The 22,773-nt window shown below is 46.5% G+C and overlaps 1 protein-coding gene across 1 annotated transcript in view; it reads right to left on the bottom strand.

The window, feature by feature from the left end:
• The window catches only part of LOC140417948 (uncharacterized), a 142,860-nt gene that overhangs the window by 93,124 nt on the left and 26,963 nt on the right, over window positions 1-22,773 (bottom strand). Inside the window, exons 4-5 of the mRNA XM_072501381.1 lie at window positions 19,882-20,913; window positions 3,448-4,482 (exon numbers count right to left, since the gene is read on the bottom strand). Of these exons, the coding sequence (XP_072357482.1) occupies window positions 3,448-4,482; window positions 19,882-20,913 (2,067 nt within the window). The remainder of the gene's footprint in view (window positions 1-3,447; window positions 4,483-19,881; window positions 20,914-22,773) is intronic.

Here is a 22,773-nt window from a genome sequence, read left to right as displayed (position 1 = left end):
GATTTTGTAAGTTTCAATGAAATCCCCTCTCATTCCTTGAAACTCGAGAGAAAAGAGGCCTAGTTTCCCCAATCTCTCTTTATAGGACAGTCCTACCAAACCCGGAACAAGTCTGGTGAAACTTTGTTGCTGTTCCTCTGTGGCAATACCTTTCCTAAGGTAAGGGGAGTAAAACTGCACACATTACTCCAGCTGTGGTCTAAGCATTTCATAATGATCGATGTCAAGGCTACTGGACGGTATTCATTGAGGCACGTTGCCTGGTTCTTCTTTGGCACCGGTATGATGGTGGTTATCTTGAAGCAGGTGGGAACCTCGGAACGGAGTGGGGAGAGGTTGAGGATGTCCGCAAACACACCCGCCAGTTGGTCCACGGAGGATCTAAGTGCACGACCAGGGATCTCGTCAGGACCCGTCGCTTTCCGAGGGTTCACTTTCAAGGAGGCCAATCTGGCTTTGGAGGCTGTGACGGTGGGTATGGGTGTGTCCAAGGCTCCTGGGGCAGTTTGTTGGTTTCCTGCTCGAAGTAAGCATAGAATGCATTGAGTTTGTCGGGGAGGGCTGCGCTGTTGCTGGAGACTCTACTCGGCTTTACTTTGTACCCATTATGTTGTTAGTTTTTTTAAAATCACCAATCATGACATTTAGTTTATATACTTCATAACTCAGGCTGTTTAGATAATACAAGATACAAATCATTATATTCATTAAATTCAACTGTTTTATTTATGGTATTCCAAATATAATTAGCTTTAAAACAATTCACTCAAACATCACAAAATAAAACAATGAAAATTAAACATCTATCTTAAAGACTTCTTTTTGATGGGAATTCACTGCTAAGTTGTGCAAGGTAGAGACATTAATATACATATTTATATATGGGAGGGGAAAGAACTTCTGTGGAGTTCTCGCCAGAGTTACAGTGACACCTCAAAGGAAAGAACAAGTGCAGGAAAGGGGAGAACTGTGACTGTCCATCAGCTGGGCAGACTAAGCATGAGGGAAAATAGAGGTCTTGCAGACATCGGTCCAGTCCAACTGCAACAATATACTTCATAACTGTTACGATAAGGAGAAAGTTTATGAGATGGCACTGCAAGCAGAAGGTAGTCCAAAGAGCAGAGGAGCAGACTAGGTGTACAGTATAGAAAATTCAAATATATGGGGATACCGTGCTCTGCAAACGTAAATAAAAGTCCAGAAGGGTGTGCTGCCTACCTACTGCCAGGGAAAGGGATATCTCAAAGCAGTTGGAAAAGAATTTGGGAGGTGATAGATCAAGTTGTCCTGGTTCTTGTTCGGGGAAATAAGAAACAACTGAAGGTACAGGCTCACCAAAAATATACAGATGTTTAAAGGGTTAAATTATGAAGGCAGGTTGCATAAGGCTGGTTTTGTATTTCTTGGAGTTTAGAAGCTTCATGGGTGATTTAATCAAGATAATGTCATTTGATATAGAGAAACCATTTCCGCTGTTGGGGGAACAAAGAGGCACAATTTTGAAATTGAAGCCAAGGAAGTTAAGATCAAAACCAGGAAACATTATTTCACACAAAGGGTAGTGGAAATTTGGAACACTAGTTCCCAAAATATTTTGGATGCTGGTGAAATTTTCAAAACTAAGATCAATATAGTATTGTTAGGCAAGGGTATGAAAGGACTGTAGAAAGAAGCAATATTCCTTCTATGGGTGCACTGTTGCTCAACACTCAAATGTACTGTGCAGAGAACAAACAGGCCTTGCATAATGTTCCCTTTAAGATGCACGTATCTATGGCTGCTTGTCAACCTTAAAGGCACTGCCCAGCTCAACAAGCAGCACATGCACTTCAAGCAGAAATGAGAGGGACACCAGAACTAAAGCAGATGCAGATCAGCTATGATCTAACAAAATAGCAGTGTACGCTCAAGAAGTCGAATGGCCAACTCCTATTCCACAAGGCCATTGCATATTATAATACTAAAAGGTAAATCATGCAATTAAGGTTAAAAGAGTGCAATTTATACTTATTAACACAATGGGTGTGAACAAGGTAAAGAAGACAAAACACTAGGCAGTCCATCAAGTCTGTTCGAACAATCATGGTATAATTCATTGTCGTCATGCCTGGTGTACTTGACTTGCTTTTAGTGGTGCAATCTCTGGAGAGATGATGTCCCAGGTTGAAGATAAAACATGTGGGCCTCGGCCAAGCTCGCGAAGGACGAGGCTGCCCCGTGCGCGCTCTCGCCCCAATCTCCCCATTATGTTGTTTAAGCCTTGCCACAACCAACGAGAGTCCATGTCGTTAGTCTGTGATTCCAGCTTAGTATGGTATTGTCTCTTGGAGTCCGTGATGGCTTTGCAGAGGTCATACATAGATCTCTTGATTAGGTCAGGGTCGCCTGTCTTGAACTGCTCAGATGTGGCCTTCCGTAGGGAGTGAATCTCCCGTTAAACCATGGTTTCTGGTTGGGCAACGTACGTACTACCTTCTTTGGCACACAATCTTCTACACACTTGCTGATGAAGTCTGTGATGGTGCTGGCATACTTGTTCAGGTTGGCTGCTGAGTTCTTGAATATGGGCCAGTCCACTGACTCCAAGCAGTCGCGCAGGAACTCTTCTGTTGCTTTGGACCAGCATTGCGCAACCGTCTTAACCGGATTCTCCGCTTAAGTTTCTGCTTGTATGCCGGGAGAAGGAGCACCGTCTTGTGGTCCGATTTTCCGAAGTGCGGTCAGGGGATGGAGCATCAGGCGCCCTTGGTGTTTGTGTAGCAGTGGTCAAGGATGTTGGGGCCGCACTCTTGAGGTTGGCCTGGTTAAAGTCCTCGGCCACGATGAACAAGGCCTCCGGGTATTCTGATTCATTGTTATTTATAGCGGTTACAATTCATCAAGCGCGTTCTTCACTTCCGCCTGGGGTGGGATGTAGACCACTGTGATGATGGCAGAAGTGAACTCCGTGGAAGGTAGTATGGACCGTACTTCACAGTCAGGTATTCCAGGTCCGGGGAGCAGTAGTTCACCAGGGTCGTCACGTCTGAGCATCAGGAGGAGTTGAGGAGATGACAAACCCCTCCAGCCACTCCAGGTTCAGTCCTGGATGTGATTACCAGCAGGAATAACAGCAGAATCTAAACCATCACTTGTGAACCCTTTGATGTCTCAGCATGTTGGATGACTGAGTGAATCCCTCCCCACAGTGAGAGCAGGTGAATGGCTTCGTTCCAGTGTGGACTCGCTGGTGTGTCAACAGGGCAGATGAATCACTAAATCTCTTCCCACAACCAGAGCAGGTGAACTCGCTGGTGTCTCCGCAATGTGGATGACGTTGTAAACCTCTTTGTGCAGTGATAGCAGCTGAACGGTCTCTCCTCAGTGTGAATGTGCTGGTGGGACATCAGTACCAGAGAGCTTTTAAACCCACTCCCACAGTCGGAGCATTTAAAGGGTCTCTCATTGGTGTGACTGACATTGTGGCTCAGCAAGTGATGACCGAGTGAATCTTTTCCCAGTCGGAGAGGTGAACGGGCTCTCCCCGGTGTGACATCGCTCGTGTTTCATCAGGTTGGATGAGGTTCTAAAGCTCTTTGTGCAGTGAGAACAGCTGAACGGTCTCTCCTCAAAGTGAATGCGCTGGTGGGATATCAGTAGCTGAGAGCTTTTGAAACCCCTCCTGCAGTCAGAGCATTTAAAGGGCCTGCTCTTGGTGTGAGTGACATTGTGTTTCAGCAGGTTGGATAATTCAGTGAATCCCATATCACACACAGTGCAGATGAATGGCCTCTCCCCGGTGTGAACTCTCTGGTGTCTCTGCAGGCTGGATAAGTGAGTGAATCCCTTCTCACAGTCAGAGCAGGTGAAAGGCCGCTCCCCAGTGTGAACTCGTTCGTGTGTCCGCAGGTTGCTAACGTCAGTGAATCCCTTTTCACACTGAGAGCAGGTGAAAGGCCTCTCTCCAGTGTGAATTCGTTCGTGTTTCCGCAGGTTGCCAATGTCAGTGAATCCCTTTTCACAGTGGGAGCAGGTGAAAGGCCTCTCCCCAGTGTGAACTCTCTGGTGGCTCTGCAGGCTGGATAACTGAGTGAATCCCTTCCCACAGTCAGAGCAGGTGAATGGCCTCTCCCCAGTATGAACTCGCTGGTGTCTCTGCAGGCTGGATAACTGAGTGAATCCCTTCCCACAGTCAGAGCAGGTGAACGGCCTCTCCCCAGTGTGAACTCGATCGTGTCTCCGCAGGTTGCCAATGTCAGTGAATCCCTTTTCACACTGAGAGCAGGTGAAAGGCCTCTCTCCTGTGTGAACCCGTTCGTGTCTCCGCAGGTGGGCAATGTCAGTGAATCCCTTTTCACACTGAGAGCAGGTGAACGGCCTCTCCCCAGTGTGACTGCGTTGATGCCTTTCCAGCCCATACGGGTCTTTGAATCCCTTCCCACAATCCTCACATTTCCATGGTTTCTCCATGGTCCGGGTGCTCTTGCGTCTCACCGCGTTGGACGATCAGTTGAAGCCTTGTCCACACACAGAACACCTGCACAGTCTCTCCCTGCTGTGAATGGTGTAGTATTTTTTCAGGCTGTGTCATTGATTAAAGCTCTTTCCATAGTCAAGTCAGTGCTCTGTAACAGTCTCACACGGGTGTGTGTGTGTGTCTCGGTGGCTTTTCCAGACACACTGATGTTTAAAATCTCTGGAAGCAGACAGAATAGACAAACATTTCTCCTTCTAGATTCAAAGGCCGATCATCCCAAGAATTGAGTGACTCAGTCAGTTCTTGACGTGATATTTAGTTTCAGATCTCGGCCTCAAACTCCTCTCGTTCGAACTTCCTGCAAACAGATTTTACAATAGTAATCATTGTCAGTACAGGATAGTAAATCAGAACAGACAATTCTAGTTTCTATCGAACATTCTTTCCTCTCTCTTTCCCTGAAATGCTCTAAATCTCAATCCCACACACTCTCCCTCCATTCTCACTCTGCTGTATCTAATATTCACCCTCCCAATTCTCCTGAAGGTGCTGATTCTGGCTGATTGACAGATCCAAGCTCACTGCTTCCTGTCCTGGACACAGAGACCTGAAAATCTTCATGCAGGCTGCCAGACAGATATATGTCTCTATTACTGGATGAAAAATGTGTGTAATATGCAGACTGTATTCACTTACTTTCCCTCCCAATTTTCCTGAAGGTGCTGATCAACAAATCTAAACTCACTAAAACCTGTGCAAGAGTAGAGAATCTCCATATAAGTACATTTACTGATTAGAGATAGGGAAATTCTGAGGAAGAATTTTATTCAGTCATGGAGTGTTCATGACAGGAAACACACTGCCCACAAGGGTTGTGGAAGTCCAGATGATCAATAATTTAAAATAAAATAGGATGGTCACTTGAAGAAAATAAACTTGCAGGTGAACAGGGATATCGAGGGGGAATGGGACTGACTGGATCGCTGTACAGAGAGTCAGCATTGACTTGAGTTACCAAATGGATTCTGTCAGTGCTTTTCCCCAGGGTAGAGGGGTCAATTACTAGGGGGCATAGGTTTAAGGTGAGAGGGGCAAAGTTTAGAGTAGATGTACGAGGCAAGTTTTTTACGCAGAGGGTAGTGGGTGCCTGGAACTCACTACCGGAGGAGGTAGTGGAGGCAGGGACGATAGGGACATTTAAGGGGCATCTTGACAAATATATGAATAGGATGGGAATAGAAGGATACGGACCCAGGAAGTGTAGAAGATTGTAGTTTAGTCGGGCAGTATGGTCGGCACGGGCTTGGAGGGCCGAAGGGCCTGTTCCTGTGCTGTACATTTCTTTGTTCTTTGTTCTTTGTTGTTTTAGTGCTGCAATGACTGTATGACTGGAAATATATAATGTAGGTACAGTACTATTTACAAAACTAGAAATAATAATACATGTATTTTATTACAGAACCATCAATAATACCATACAATACATACCATATAACAACACTAGACATATCTCTGTCCGATATTAAATTTTTAAAAATTAATTTACGGGATGTGGACAATGCTGGTTAGGCCAGCATTTATTGCCCATCCCCAGTTGCCCTTCCGAAGTAGTGGTGAGTTGCCTGCTTGAACTGCTGCAGTCCTTGAGGTGTAGGTACATCCCCAGTGCTGTTTTTTTTTTCATTTGTTTTTTATAAATTTAAAATACCCAATTAATTTTTTCCAATTAAGGGGCAATTTAGCGTGGCCAATCCACCTACCCTGCACATCTTTGGGTTGTGGGGGCGAAACCCACGCGAACACGGGAGAGTGTGCAAACTACACATGGACAGTGACCCAGACGGGATCGAACCTGGGACCTCGGCGTCGTGAGGCAAAGCGCTAACCACTGCTCCACCATGCTTCCGTACATCCCCTGTGCTGTTAGGGAGGGAATTCCAGGATGTTGTCCGAGGGACAGTGAAGGAACGGCAATATATTTCCAAGTCAGGGTAGTGTGTAACTTGGAAGTGAACCGCCAGGTGGTGGGCTACCCAGGTTTCTGCTGCTCTTGTCCTTCTAGATGATAGTGGTCGTGGGTTTGGAAGGTGCTGTCTGAGGACCCTTTACGAGTTACTGCAGTGCTGCTACTGTTTGTCGGTGGTGGAAGGTTTGAATGTTTGTGGAAGGCGACGCAATCAATCAGGCTGCTTTGTCCTGGATAGAGTCGAGCTTCTTGCGTGTTGTTGGAGCTGCACTCATACAGCAAAGTGGAGGGTATTCCATTACACTCCTGACTTATGCTTGTAGATGTCTGGTAGACAAGCTTTGGGGCATCAGGTGGTGTGTTACTCGCCGTAGGATTACCAGCCTTTGACCTGCCCTGGTAGCTACATTATTAATATGGCTAGTCCAGTTCATTTTATGATAAATGGTAACCCCCAGGATTTGGTTGTGGGGGATTCAGCGATGGAAATGCCACTGAATGTCAAGGGGTGGTGGTTAGATCCTCTCTTGTAGGAGATGGTCATTGCCTGGCACTTGTGTAGCACAAATGTAACTTGCCACTTATTAGGCCAATCCTGGATATTGTCCAGGTCTTACTGAACTTGGGCATGGAATGCTTCATTATCTGAGGAGTTGAGAATGGTGCTGAACATTGTTTGCGGATGACTGCACATGACCACTTCTCACCTTATGATGGAAGGGAGATCATTGATGAAGCAGCTGAAGATGGTTCGTCAAAGGAAACTGTCCTGAGGAATTCCTGCAGTGATGTCCCGGAGCTGAGATGATTGACCTCCAATCACCCCAACCATCTTCCTTTGTGCCAGGTATGACTCCAACCAGTGGAGAGTTATCCCCTGAATCCCAGTGACTCCAGTTTAGCTAGGGCTCCTTGATGCCATACTCGGTCAAATGCTGCCTTGATGTCAAGGGCAGTTACTCTCACCTCGCTTCTGGCATTCAGCTCTTTCGTCCAAGTTTCAACTAAGGCTGTCATGAGGTCAGGAGCTGAGTGACCCTGGCAGAACCCAAACTGAGCGTCCAGGATCAGGTTATTGCAGAATAAGTGCCACTTAATAGCAACTTTGATCACTCCTTTCATCACTTTGCTGATGATGGACAGTAGACCTACAGAGAAGTAATTGGCTGAGTTGGATTTGCCCTGTTTACTGTCCCCTTAAATGTCAGTCATCTCCGAGGGAAACCAGCCCTTTAATTGTGAACATTAAGAAAGAGATCGTCCTTTTAGCCAGACAAATAAATGTGTCAAGCTGAGGAAGCAAAGGATGTCAATGTGTTTAAGAGAGAGACCTGCGCCAGCTTTGCAGAGTCTGCACCCTCCCTGGATTCACTTCCTTTCCCTTCAGTTGCTGCAAGTGACCAATTGAAGGTGAGAATGAGAAAATAAATGGAAAGGGGGAGAAAAGAAAGTGTTTTACTCACAGATGCTGGAGACAGGAGTCTGTGTGCAGCTCAAGCTCATTCAGGGTTGGAGGAACAACAACTTTGCTCGGCAGAAACCTCCATGTCCAGCTTCCGCATTGAGACAATGGGGGAGCTCTGATTGGCGGAGAGACAGAGTCCTTCCGGTCCTCCAACTTCCAATTGGGCACAAATCAGCGGTAAAGTCAGAGGTATTGAGCTCACGTTGCACATGCGCAGATTCCCTTCTCCCTGAGACATGCGCAGTCCTGAGTTGGGGGAGGGGCTTCTCGCTCTGGCCGGAGCTATCAGCCGGTTGCCTGGAAACAGTCTTGATGAACATCAAGTGCTAGGGGAGGGGGAACCAAGGATGGGGGCGGGGCTCCCGTGTCCTCGCGCCGGGCGGGTGCGCTCAAATGCAGTGACGTCACTGCGGAACGGATGTATTCCTATTGGCTGATTTAGAGGACGCGCTCCTTTGTGATGTCAGAATGTGGAGGTTGGACAACGAGTTTCAGACTAAAACTTCCTCCTCTGGGAGCAAATCAATGTCTCCCCCTTTCATAAGGTCATAAGATATAGGCAGAATTAGGCCATTTGGCCCATCGAGTCTGCTCTGCCATTCTATCATGGCTGTTCTCATCCAGGCTTTAATTCCACCGTACTGCCAGTTCTCCATTAACATTCAACCCATTAAAAATCTGTCTGCTCGCAATCTGGATTTAGCCCTTTACATAAATTGTGTGACATTCATGGAAGTTTGCCAACTGGAGCGTTATTCTCAGTTAAACTCAGCCCTCAGCTCCGTCGCTGCCTGTCATTGACATGAGCAATAGAGAGACAGAAAGGTGCCCGAGGCTCAAATGGGAAGTCAAAACTTGTGACTCGAAACCAACACCTCAACATTTGTCAGTCAAATCCATGTTATTTATACTGGGGTTTTTATTATTACATTTCGGCACTGGATGCAAAGGGTTTGGTGGGGGTGGGGGTGGGGGTTTTAAAGGGTAACTTTCACTTTCTAACTTTGTATTGTCTATAGTGTCAGCCGTGGCTCGGTGGGCAGTTCTCTCACCTCTGAGTCAGAAGGCTGTAGGTTCAAGTCCCAGTCCAGGGACTGGAGGACATAAATTACACCCAACATTCCTCCTCGCAGCACTGAGGGAGTGCTGCACTGTCAGAACAGCTTCTTTCAAATAAAATGTTAAACTGAGGCCCCTTCTGCCCCTCTCAGGTGGGTGTAAAAGTTCCCACAGCCACTATTTTGAAGAAGAGCAGGGGAGTTACTCGTGTCCTGGTCAATATTTACCCCTCAATCAACATCACTAAAAACAGATCATCTGCTCATTATCACATTGCTGTGTGTGGGATCTTGCTGTGTATAAATTGATTGCCACGTTTCCTACATTACAAAAGTGATGACACTTTGGGATGCCCTGTTGTTGTGAAAGGTGCTATAGAAATGCAAGGTTTTTAATTGAAGAAACTGATCTTGTTATCGAGAACATCATTGATTTCAGCTGCCCCCAAACCCTACCCCCATTTAATAAATTCACTTTAGTTTGGACAGTACTTGAAACAATTAAGACAAAGGCAGAATTCTCTGCAGTTAAATTCAAAAATAAGTTTATGAAAAGAAAAAGGTTTACTGAACTTTAAGGCATTGACTTTTCCAACTTCATGTGGGTGATCAGTCTGTTGAAGCGTAACCCTCTCTGGCTCCTTCTTTGACAGTAATTCTTGTGGAATTCGACCTCGGAAGTCTGGCTCCTTCTTTGACAGTAATTTCCTTGGAACTCGGCCTCAGGAGTCTTCAGTACTTGGCCAGCAAGGAAGACGTTCGGAACCTCTACTTTTATCCCCAAAGTGACCATTACCTCATAACATGACAATTGGTCAATTTGGTCACTAGATTAATTGAATTGGATCCCCAATTACTGACACCACCTTCTCTCATTACCTTAGGCAGGAATACAATAGAACGGTTTCATACTATCCTTTTATCTGCTTCTATAGAATCCCTTATTTTACAACTTCAAATGATGAGGTTAATCTGACCTTGAAGGTCTCTCTTGTCAGTACATTTATCTTCACAGATGGAGAAGGTAGTCAAGAAGGCATACGGCATGCTTGCCTTCATTGGCCGGGGCATTGAGTATAAGAATTGGCAAGTCATGTTGCAGCTGTATAGAACCTTAGTTAGGCCACACTTGGAGTATAGTGTTCAATTCTGGTCGCCACACTACCAGAAGGATGTGGAGGCTTTAGAGAGGGTGCAGAAGAGATTTACCAGAATGTTGCCTGGTATGGAGGGCATTAGCTATGAGGAGCGGTTGAATAAACTCGGTTTGTTCTCACTGGAACGAAGGAGGTTGAGGGGCGACCTGATAGAGGTCTACAAAATTATGAGGGGCATAGACAGAGTGGATAGTCAGAGGCTTTTCCCCGGGGTAGAGGGGTCAATTACTAGGGGGCATAGGTTTAAGGTGAGAGGGACAAGGTTTAGAGTAGATGTACGAGGCAAGTTTTTTTACGCAGAGGGTAGTGGGTGCCTGGAACTCGCTACCGGAGGAGGTGGTGGAAGAAGGGACGATAGTGACATTTAAGGGGCATCTTGACAAATACATGAATAGGATGGGAATAGAGGGATACGGACCCAGGAAGTGTAGAAGATTGTAGTTTAGTCGGGCAGCATGGTTGGCACGGGCTTGTAGGGCCTGTTCCTGTGCTGTACATTTCTTTGTTCTTTGTTCATTAAATTTATAAATTTTTAAAAAAAGAATGTGTAGACTACCTAAGTGAACTCCGTGGAAGGTAGTACCCAACTATTTTTCGCCAATTAAGGGGCAATTTTGGGTGGCTAATCCACCTATCCTGCACAATCTTTTTGGATTGTGGGGTGTGACCCACGCAGACACGGGTACCCAATTCATTTTTTCCAAATGAGGGACAATTTAGCATGGCCAATCCACCTACCCTGCACATCTTTGGGTTGTGGGGGCGAAACCCACGCAAACACAGGGCGAATGTGCAAGCTCCACACGGACAGTGACCCAGAGCCAGGATTGGACCTGGGACCTCGGCACCATGAGGCAGCAGTGCTAACCACTGTGCCACTCTGCTGCCCTGCTTTTACATTTTTACAGCAAATAAAAATCAGTCTTTTACGAGAACTACGGATTCATTATTGATTCATTCATTGTAACTGAATTAAGGATCAATCATCTGTTACTGATTGGTGGCTAAATAAAACAGTAATCTTTGGTCACGCCAAGGAACACTGGTTCAAAAAGACAGTTTGTGAAAGACAATAGCTTTATTTCTTACTCATCTTGATTGGATTGAACAAACAGCCTTGTGGTTGAGCCAGACATTGACACAATTGACACAATTTAATGTTCTCTTTCTTGTCAAAATTCTTGAAGAATTTCTTTGTTTCAACAATTAATGCTAACTCAGCAGTGTTGAAGATTCACATTTATACAGTATTAAATTCTGAAATAAAGATCGAGTCACATGTTAGAGTTTAACATGGTTTCTTTGACCTTCTTACTTCCAACAGTGAAGATCGACAAGTGATTGATTTAAAAAACTAAATCTTATGACAGAAGCATACCCAGAGTTTCTGACATTACAACAGTGACTACATTTCAAAAGTACTTCACTGGATGTAAAATCCTTCAGGAGATCCTGTGGTCATGAAAGGTGCTACAGAAATTTAATTTATTTTTAGAAAAGTCCCTAAACTTGGATAGATCACACTCGATATGCTGATGATTATCAGGAATAAAGACGGTGCCTTCGTAATTTTGTGTAACAACAATGTGTTTCATTCTATTTCCAAGTCCCCTGTGAAAATCCAAACACAGTATATCGGGAAATTATGTGTTTCAAAATGAGTTGTTGTGATTTATAGAAACATAGGAAGTAGAAGCAGGTGTAGGCCATTCGGCCCTTCAAGCCTGCTCTGTGAACGTGGCTGATCATCCAACCCAATAACTTCATCCCGCCACTCGCTGGATGAAGAAATTTCTCTTCACCTTAGTCCTAAAAGGTTTACGCCGTATCCTTAGACTATGACCCTGGGTGTGGTCACTTTCACCATCAGGGATATCCTGCCTGCATCTACCCTGTCTAGTCCTGTTAGAATTCTATAGATTTCTATGAGAACCCCCTCATTCTTCTGAACTACAGCAAATACAATTGTAAACGACACAACCTCTTATACATCAGTCCCGCCATCCCAGGAATCAGTTGGTTAACCTTCTATAGCAAGAACATCCTTCCTCAGATAAAGAGATCAAAACTGCACACAATATTCCAGGTTTATCCTCACCAAGGCCCTGTACAATTGCAGCAAGACATCACTGCTTCTGTACTCGAATCTTCTCTCTATGAAGGCCAACATGCCATTTGCCTTCTTTACCGCCTGCTACACCTGCATGCTTGCCTTCAGTGACTGGTATATGAGGACACAGGTCTCGCTCCACATTCCCATCTCTCAATTTACAGCCATTCATTTAATCATTGTCCTTCCCAGGGCAGCACAGTGGCGCAGTGACTAGCACTGCTGCCTCATGGCACTGAGTTCCCAGGTTCGATCCCGGCTCTGGGTCACTGTCCGTGTGGAGTTTGCACATTCTCCCCGATTGTGTGGGTTTCACCCCCACAACCCAAAGATGTGCAGGCTAGGTGGATTGCCTACGCTAAGTTGTCCCTTAATTGGAAAATTTAAAAATGAATTGGGTACACTAAATCTTTCAAAAAAAAAAAAAATCTTTCTTCCCATTTTTGCTATCAAAGCGGATAACATAACATTTATCCAAATTATATTGTATCTGCCATGCATTTTCCCACTCACTCAGCTTGTCCAAATCACACATGAAGCATCTCTGTAACCTCCTCACAGCTGACCCTCCCACCAAGCTTTGTGTCATCTGCAAATTTTGAGCTGTTGTATTCAGCTTCCTCATCTAAATCATGAATATACATTGCAAATAGATGGGTTCCCAGCAGCAATCCCTGCAGTACCCCATCAGTCACTGCCCACAGTTCAGACCCATTAATTTCTATTCTTTGTTTCCTGTCTGCCCAATCAGTTTTCTATCCATCTCAGTAACTACGCCTAATCCCATTAACTTTAATATTACACACTAATCTCTTAAATGGCACTTTGTCGAAAGCCTTCTGAAAGTCCAAATAAACCACATACACTGGCTTCCCCTCTTCAACTCTACTAGTTACATCCTTGAAGAATTCCAGTCGATTTGTCAAGCACGATTTCCCTTTCATAAATCCACGCTGACTCTGTCTGATCCTACCACTGTTTTCCAAGTGCTGTGCTATAATATTGAGATTATAGAATTCCGACAGTGCAGAAGGAAGCCATTGAGTGTGCACCAACTCTTTGAAAGAGCATTCTTTCCACTCACCTGTCCACCTTGTTCTATCCCCGTAACCCCATAACCTAACCTGCACAGCCCGGACACTAAGCAGCAATTTAGCATGGCCAATCCGCCAAACCGCACATCTTGGACTGTGGGAGGAAACCAGAGCACCCGGAGGAAACCCACGCAGACATGGAGAGAACGTACAAACTCCACACAGTGACCCAAGGCTTGAACTGAACCGGGATCCCTGGCGCTGTGAGGTTGCAGAGCTAACCACTGTGCCACCGTGCCGTCTCTAGACTCATCCCAGCAGCTTGAAAATGGTGCAGGATTCAAATTAAACAATACTTTCTAAAGAGAACTGGACAGATTCTGAAAAAGAAAATAAATTTGAAGAGTGATTAATTGTTCGTTCCCAGAGCCAGCATGGGAACGATGGGTGAAATGGCCTCCTTCTGTGCTGTCCGAGTTTCGTTTACATTTAAAGCAAGTGGTGAATAGCTGGAACCCCCTTCCTACAAGGGGAGTAGAAGCAGAGATCATAGAATCATAGAATTTACAGTGCAGGAGGCCGCCATTCGGCCCATCGAGTCTGCGCCGGCTCTTGGAAAGAGCACCCTACCCAAGGTCAACACCTCCACGCTATCCCCATAACCCAGTAACCCCACCCAACACTTAAGGGCAATTTTGGACACTAAGGGCAATCTATCATGGCCAATCCACCTTACCTGCACATCTTTGGACTGTGGGAGGAAACCGGAGCACCCGGAGGAAACCCACGCATACACGGGGAGGATGTGCAGACTCCGCACAGACAGTGACCCAAGCCAGAATCGAACCTGGGACCCTGGAGCTGTGAAGCAATTGTGCTATCCACAAAGCTACCGTGCGGCTCCTATGATGGAATGTCTCCCAAAGGAAATTGGATGGTCACTTGAGGGAAATAAACTGACAGAGATACGGGAATAGAACTGGGCAATGGTCTCAATGGGCCGAATGGCCCCATTCCTGACCCTAATTCCTGTCTGACCCAAAGAGAGAAATTTCAGCTGCTCCAATCTCTCTGAATAAGTGAAGTTCCTCATCCCTGGTGCCATTCTCGTAAATCTCCTCTGCACCGTCTCGGAGAACTTCACATCTTTCCTAAAGTGTGGGGCCCATATATAGGGTTCCATTATGGAGGGATAGAATTGAAAAGCAGGGAGGTTATGACAACTTGTTTAGAACCAGGGCTAGACTGCACTGGGAGCACTGTCAACATCTGTGATCTCCATTTAGAAAAAGAAAATAGAGGCACTGGAGAAGGTGCAACAAAGATTCACAAGATTAATACCAGAACCGAGAGCATTTCACCCTCAGGAGAGGCTGGGGCTGCATTTCTCTAGAAAAGAGAAGACTGAGGGGTGACCTGATGGAAGTCTTTAAGATGATGAAGGGGTTCAATAATCCATAGGGATTTGATGAGAAACCTCTTTACCCAGCGACAGTGAGAATGTGGCACTCACTCCCACAGCGAGTGGTTGAGGTGAACAACATGAATACATTGAAGGGGAAGCTAGACACATACATGAGGGAGAAAGGAATAGAGGGATATGCTGATGGGGGAGACGAAGAGGGGTGAGTGGAGGCTCATGTGGAGCATAAATACTGACAGAGACCAATGGAGCCAACTGGCCTGGCCCTGTGCTGTCGACTCAATGGAACAGAGACAAATGTATTTATTTTAGATCTACCTGTAGTGGGGGAAAAACACTATTTACTATCCAGGTTAAAATAAATGTCCTTCATCAGTTTTTGTGGATCATTTCAGTGGGAATGTGCTCTCCCAGGCTCAAAGAGCATCAGCCCACTGGAAGCAAAGTCGTGAGACCGGCCAGTCCAGCAGAAAGAAACCCTCCGACCCTCCCACTTCATCAAGTGTCAGAATGAACATGGTTCAGTCCTGGATGTGATTAACAGCAGCAATAATGTTAGGTAATCTCTGAAGGTTGCCACTCAAGTGGATAGAGCCGTGAAGAAGGGGGCTCGAGTTTAAAAGCCATGGGGTTATGCTGCAACTGGTGAGACCACATTTGGAGTATTGTGTGCAGTTGTGGTCACCTTATATGAAGGATGTGGAAGCACTGGAAAGGGTGCAAAGGAGATTTACCAGGATGCTGCCTGGATTGAGGGTAGGTCTTATGAGGAAAGGTTGAGGGAGCTAGGGCTTTTCTCATTGGAGCGAAGGAGGATGAGAGGCAACTTAATAGAGGTCTATAAGATGATGAGGGGAATAGATAAAGTGGACATTCAGAGACTATTTCCTCGGGTGGATGTAGGTGTTACAAGGAGGCATAACTATAAGGTTCGGGGTGGGAGACATAGGAGAGATGTCCGAGGTAGGTTCTTTACTCAGAGAGTGGTTAGGGTGTGGAATGGACTGCCTGCTGTGATAGTGGGGTCGAACACTTTAGGAACTTTCAAGCGGTTATTGGATAAGCACATGGAGCACACCAGAATGACAGGAGTGGGATAGCTTGATCTTGGTTTCGGACAAAGCTCGACACATCGAGGGCCGAAGGACCTGTTCTGTTCTCTACTGTTCTACGTTCTATGTATTTAGAAACTTGTCAGTTGGGTGGCACGGTGGCCCAGTGGTTAGCACTGCTGCCAGGAGGGGACAAGGTTTATAAGAGATAGGATGTATAATCATCTGGAAAGGAATAATTTGATTAGAGATAGTCAACACGGTTTTGTGAAGGGTAGGTCGTGCCTCACAAACCTTATTGAGTTCTTTGAGAAGGTGACCAAACAGGTGGATGAGGGTAAAGCAGTTGATGTGGTGTATATGGATTTCAGTAAAGCGTTTGATAAGGTTCCCCACGGTAGGCTACTACAGAAAATACAGAGGCATGGGATTCAGGGTGATTTAGCAGTTTGGATCAGAAATTGGCTAGCTGGAAGAAAACAAAGGGTGGTGGTTGATGGGAAATGTTCAGACTGGAGTCCAGTTATTAGTGGTGTACCACAAGGATTGGTTTTGGGGCCACTGCGGTTTGTCATTTTTATAAATGACCTGGAGGAGGGCGTAGAAGGATGGGTGAGTAAATTTGCAGATGACACTAAAGTTGGTGGAGTTGTGGACAGTGCAGAAGGATGTTACAAGTCACAGAGTGACATAGGTAAGCTGCAGCACTGGGCTGAGAGGTGGCAAATTGAGTTTAATGCAGAAAAGTGTGAGGTGACTCATTTTGGAAGGAATAACAGGAAGACAGAGTACTGGGCTAATGGTAAGATTCTTGGCAGTGTGGATGAGCAGAGAGATCTCGGTGTCCATGTACATAGATCCCTGAAAGTTGTCACCCAGGTTGAGAGGGTTGTTAAGAAGGCGTACGGTGTGTTAGCTTTTATTGGTAAAGGGATTGAGTTTCGGAGCCATGAGGTCATGTTGCAGCTGTACAAAACGCTGACGCGGCCGCATTTGGAGTATTGCGTGCAATTCTGGTCGCCGCATTATAGGAAGGATGTGGAAGCATTGGAAAGGGTGCAGATGAGATTTACCAGAATGTTGCCTGGTATGGAGGGAAGATCTTATGAGGAAAGGCTGAGGGACTTGAGGATGTTTTCGTTAGAGAGAAGATGGTTAAAAGCTGACTTAATTGAGGCATACAAGATGATCAGAGGATTGGATAGGGTGGACAGTGAGGGCCTTTTTCCTCGGATGGTGATGTCTAGCATGAGGGGACAAAGCTTTAAATTGAGGGGAGATAGATATAAGACAGATGTCAGAGGTAGGTTCTTTACTCAGAGAGTAGTAAGGGCGTGGAATGCCCTGCCTGCAACAGTAGTTGACTCGCTAACACGAAGGGCATTCAAATGGTCATTGGATAGACATATGGACAATAAGGGAATAGTGTAGATGGGCTTTAGAGTGGTTTCACAGGTTGGCGCAATTTTGAGGGCCGAAGGGCCTGTACTGCGCTGTAATGTTCTATGGTCTATGTTCTACCTCACGGCACCAAGAACTGCACGTGTGGAGTTTGCACATTCTCCTGGTCTCTTGTGGGTCTCAGACCCACAACCCAAAATGATGTGCAGCAGAAATGAATTGGCCTCGCTACACTGCCCCTTAATTGGAAAAAAAAAATTGGGTACTCTGAAATTTATTGAACAAAAAAACAGAGATCTGCCAGTCTCTGCATTAAACGCAGTCAGTGACTGAGCTTCCACAGCCCTCTGGGGTAGAGAATTCCAAAGATTCACAACCCTCTGAGTAAAGAAATGTCTCCTCCGAGACTGGTCCTAAGTGGCTTCCCCATTATTTTGAAATTATGCCTCAGGGTCTAGACTCTCCAAATAGGAGAAACATCTCACCTGCACCCACCCTGTATATTCCTTTATGGATTTTGTAAGTTTCAATGAAATCCCCTCTCATTCCTTGAAACTCTGGAGAAAAGAGGCCTCGTTTCCCCAATCTCTCTTCATAGGACAGTCCTACCAAACCTGGAACAAATCTGGTGAAACTTTGTTGCTGTTCCTCTGAGGCAATACCTTTCCTAAGGATGTCCGCGAACACACCTGCCAGTTGGTCCGTGGAGGATCTGAGTGCACGACCAGAGACTCCGTCAGGACCCGTCGCTTTCCGAGGGTTCACTTTCAAAAAGGCCAATCTGAATTTAGAGGCTGTGACATAGAATTTTTTTTCATAGAATTTACAGTGCAGAAGGAGGCTATTCGGCCCATCGAGTCTGCACCGGCTCTTGGAAAGAGCACCCTACCCAAGGCCAACACCGCCACCCTATCCCCATAACCCAGTAACCCCAACCAACACTAAGGGCAATTTTGGACACTAAGGGCAATTTATCATGGCCAATCCACCTAACCTGCACATCTTTGAAACCGGAGCACCCGGAGGAAACCCACGCACACACGGGGAGAACGTGCAGACTCCGCACAGACAGTGACCCAAGCCGGAATCGAACCTGGGACCCTGGAGCTGTGAAGCAATTGTGCTATCCACAAGGCTACCGTGCTGCTGTGACGGTGGGTATGGGTGTGCCCAAGACTGATGGGGCAGTTGACAATGATTTGTTGGTTTCCTGCTCGAAATAAGCATGGAATGCATTGAGTTTGTCAGGAAGGGGTGCGCTGTTGCTAAAGAATTTACTCGGCTTTGATTTTTAGCCCATTATGTTGTTTAAGCCTCGCCACAATCGACAACAGTCCATGTCGTTCGTCTGTGACTCTAGCTTAGTCTGGTATTGTCTCTTGGGAGTCCCTGATGGCTTTGCAGAGGTGGTCAAACCTAGATTTCTTGTATAGGTCAGGGTTGCCTGTCTGAACTCCTCAGGCCTGGCCTTCAGCAGGGAGTGAGTCTCCCGATTAAACCATGGTTTCTGGTTGGGTAACATACATACTACCTTCTTTGACACACAATCTTCTACACATTTACTGATGAAGTCTATGATGTGGTGCCTTGTTTAGGTTGGCTGCTGAGTTCCTGAATATGGACCAGTCCAGTGACTCCAAATAGTCACGTAGGAGCTCTTCCATTGCCTCGGACCAGTATTTGCATGACCTTTTTGCAAAATAAATTTAGAGTACCCAATTCATTTTGTCCAGTTAAGGGGCAATTTGGAATGGCCAATCCACCTCCCCTGCACATCCTTTTGGTTTGTGGGGGTGAAAACCCCCACAAACACGGGGAGAATGTGCTAACTCCACATGGACAGTGACCCAGAGCCGGGATCGAACCTGGTACCACCATGCTGCCCTGCATGACCTTCTTAACCGGATTCTTCCGCTTACGTTTCTGCTTGTATGCGGGGAGAAGGAGCACCGTCTTGTGGTCCGATTTTCCGAAGTGTGGTCCGGGGATGGATCATCAGGCACCCTTGATGTTTGTGTAGCAGTGGTCAAGGTTGTTGGGGCCCCTATTGGAACAGGAGATGTGTTGGTGGAATTTTGGCAGTACACTCTTGAGGTTGGCCTGGTTAAAGTCCCCGGCCACGATGAACAAGGCCTCCGGGTATTCTGTTTCATTGTTATTTATAGCGGTTACAATTCATCAAGCGCCTTCTTCACTTCCGCCTGGGGTGGGATGTAGACCGCCGTGATGATGGCAGAAGTGAACTCCATGGAAGGTAGTATGGGCGGCACTTCACAGTCGGGTATTCCAGGTCCGGGGAGCAGTCGTTCACCAGAGTCGCCACATCCGAGCACCAGAGGATGTGATGAGACAGCAAATCCCTCCACCCACTCCAGGTTCAGTCCTGGATGTGATTAACAGCAGGAATAACAGCAGAATCCAACCCGTCATCACTTGTGAACCCTTTGGTGTCTCAGCATGTTGGACGACTGAGTTAATCCCTCCCCACATGACAGCAGGTGAATGGCTTCTTTCCAGTGTGAACTCGCTGGTGTGTCAACAGGGCAGATGAATCACTAAATCTCTTCCCACAATCAGAGCAGGTGAATCAACTCTCCCCAGTGAGAACTCGCTGGTGTCTCCGCAATGATGTTCTAAACGTCTTTGTGCAGTGAGAGCAGTTGAACGGTCTCTCCTCAGTATGAATGCGCTGATGGGACATCAGTACCTGAGAGCTTTTAAACCCACTCCCACAGTCGGAGCATTTAAAGGGTCTCTGATTGGTGTGAGTGAGATTGTGGTTCAGCAAGTGATGACCGAGTGACGCTTTTCCCAGTCGGAGAGGTGAACGGGCTCTCCCCGGTGTGACCGCGCTCGTGTTTCATCAGGTTGGATGAGGTTCTAAACCTCTTTGTGCAGTGAGAGCAGCTGAACGGTCTCTCCTCAGTGTGAATGCGCCGGTGGGACATCAGTCGCTGTGAGCTTTTGAAACCCCTCCTGCAGTCAGAGCATTTAAAGGGCCTGCTCTTGGTGTGAGTGACATTGTGGCTACGCAGGCCGGATAATTGAGTGAATCCCTTATCACACACAGTGCAGATGTACGGCTTCTCCCCCGTGTGAAGTCGCTGGTGTGCCTGCAGGTGGGAAGCCTGAGTGAATCCCTTATCACACACAGAGCAGATGAATGGCCTCTCCCCGGTGTGAGCGCTCTGGTGTATCTTCAGGTGGGATAACCGAGTGAATCCCTTATCACACACAGTGCAGATGAATGGCCTCTCCCCGGTGTGAACTCGCTGGTGGTTCTGCAGGTAGGATAACTGAGCGAATCGCTTATCACACACAGGGCAGATGAATGGCTTCTCCCCGGAGTGAACTCGCTGGTGGTTCTCCAGGTAGTGTAACTGAGTGAATCCCTTCCCACACACAGAGCAGATGAATGGCCCCTCCCTGGTGTGAACTCTCTGGTGGCTCTGCAGGTTACATAACCGAGTGAATCCCTTCCCACAGTCAGAGCAGGTGAATGGCCTCTCTCCAGTGTGAACTCGTTCGTGTCTCCGCAGGTTGCCAATGATAGTGAATCCCTTTTCACACTGAGTGCAGGTGAAAGGCCTCTCCCCGGTGTGACTGCGTTGATGCCTTTCCAGCTCATGTCGGTCTTTGAATCCTTTCTCACAGTCCTCACATTTCCATGGTTTCTCCATGGTCCGGGTGATCTTGCGTATCACCGCGTTGGACGATTGTCCACACACAGAACACCTGCACAGTCTCTCCCTGCTGTGAATGGTGTAGTATTTTTTCAGGCTGTGTAACTAATTAAAGCTCTTTCGACAGTCAGTGCTCTGTAACAGTCTCACACGGGTGTGTGTATGTGTGTCTCGGTGGCTTTTCCAGACACACTGATGTTTAAAATCTCTGAAGCAGACAGAATAGACAAACATTTCTCCTTCTAGATTCAAAGGTCGATGATATTCGGTTCCCAAGGATTGAGTGACTCAGTCAGTTCTTGACGTGATATTTAATTTGAGATATCCACCTCAAATCCCTCTCGTTCGAACTTCCTGCAAAAAGATTTTACAAAAATCATCACTGTCAGTACAAGATAGAAATTCAGAACAGATAATTCTAGTTTCTAGCTGACTCTCGTTCCCTCAAATGTAAAATCATAGGGCAGCACGGTAGCATAGTGATTCACACAATTGCTTCACAGCTCCAGGGTCCCAGGTTCGATTCCGGCTTGGGTCACTGCCTGTGCGGAGTCTGCACATCCTCCCCGTGTGTCCGTGGGTTTCCTCTGGGTGCTCCGGTTTCCTCCCACAGTACAAAGATGTGCTGGTTAGGTGGATTGGCCATGCTAAATTGCCCTTAGTGTTGGATGGGGTTACTGGGTTATGGAGATAGGGTGGAGGTGTGGACCTTGGGTAGGGTGCTCTTTCCAAGAGCCGACGCAGACTCGATGGGCCGAATGGCCTCCCTCTGCATTGTAAATTCTATGATCTATGATCTATGCTCTGTAAATGCTCTAAATCTCCATTCCACACACTCGCCCTCCATTCTCACTCTGCTGTATCTAATATTCACCCTCCCAACTCTCCTGAAGGTGCTGATTCAGGCTGATTGACAGGCCCATGCTCACTGCTTCCTGTCCTGGACACAGAGGCTGCCAGACAGATATATGTCTATATTACTGAACGATAAATGTGTGTAATATACAGACTGGATTCACTTCCTTCCCCTCCCAATTCTTATGAAGGTGCTGATTGATGCTGATCAACAAATCTAAACTCACGACAACCTGTACAAGAGTAGAGACTCTCCATCCAAGTATATTTACTGATTAGAGATGGGGTGATTCTGAGGAAGAATTTTATTTAGTCATGAAGTGGGCATGAGCAGGAACCCACTGCCCACAAGGGTTGTGGAAATCGAGATGATCAATAAATCAAAATAAAATATAAATTGTTCTATTACACGCCTGACTTGTGCCTTGTATATGGTGGACAGGCTTTGGGGGTCAGAAGGTCCATTACTCACTGTAGTATTTGGCCTGCCCTGGTGGCCACCATATTAATATGGCTAGCCCAGTTCAGTTTCTGATCAATGGTAACCCCCAGGATGTTGATTGTGGAGGATTCAGCGATGATAATGCCATTGAATCTCAAGGGGCGGTGGTTAGATCCTCCTTTGTAGATGGTCATTGCCTTGTCACACTTGTGTCGCACAAACGTAACTTGCTACTTATCAGCCCACATCTGGATACTGTCCAGGTCATGCTGCATTTGGACATAGACTGTTTCATTATCTGAAGAGTCACGAATGGTGCAGAACATTGTGCAGTCATCCACAAACATCCCCACTTCTCGCCTTATGTGAAAGGGAGGTAATCGATGAAGCAGCAAAGGATGGTTGGGCCTAGGAGTGTGCCCGGAGGATCTCCTGGAACCGAGATGATTGACCTCCAACTACCACAACCATCTTCCTTTGTGCCATGTATGACTCAATCAGCGGAGTTTTCCCCGATTCCCATTGACTCCAGTTTAGCTGGGGCTCCTTGATGCCATACTCGGTCAAATGCTGCCTTGATACCAAGGGCAGTCACTCTCACCTCACCTCTGCCATTCAGCTCTGTTGGCCATGACTGAACCAAGGCTGTAATGAGGTCAGGAGCTGAG

This window comes from Scyliorhinus torazame, chromosome 5 (assembly GCF_047496885.1).
Source record: "Scyliorhinus torazame isolate Kashiwa2021f chromosome 5, sScyTor2.1, whole genome shotgun sequence".
NCBI classification, from domain to species: domain Eukaryota; kingdom Metazoa; phylum Chordata; class Chondrichthyes; order Carcharhiniformes; family Scyliorhinidae; genus Scyliorhinus; species Scyliorhinus torazame.
This window is presented reverse-complemented; position numbering and strand designations above follow the sequence as displayed.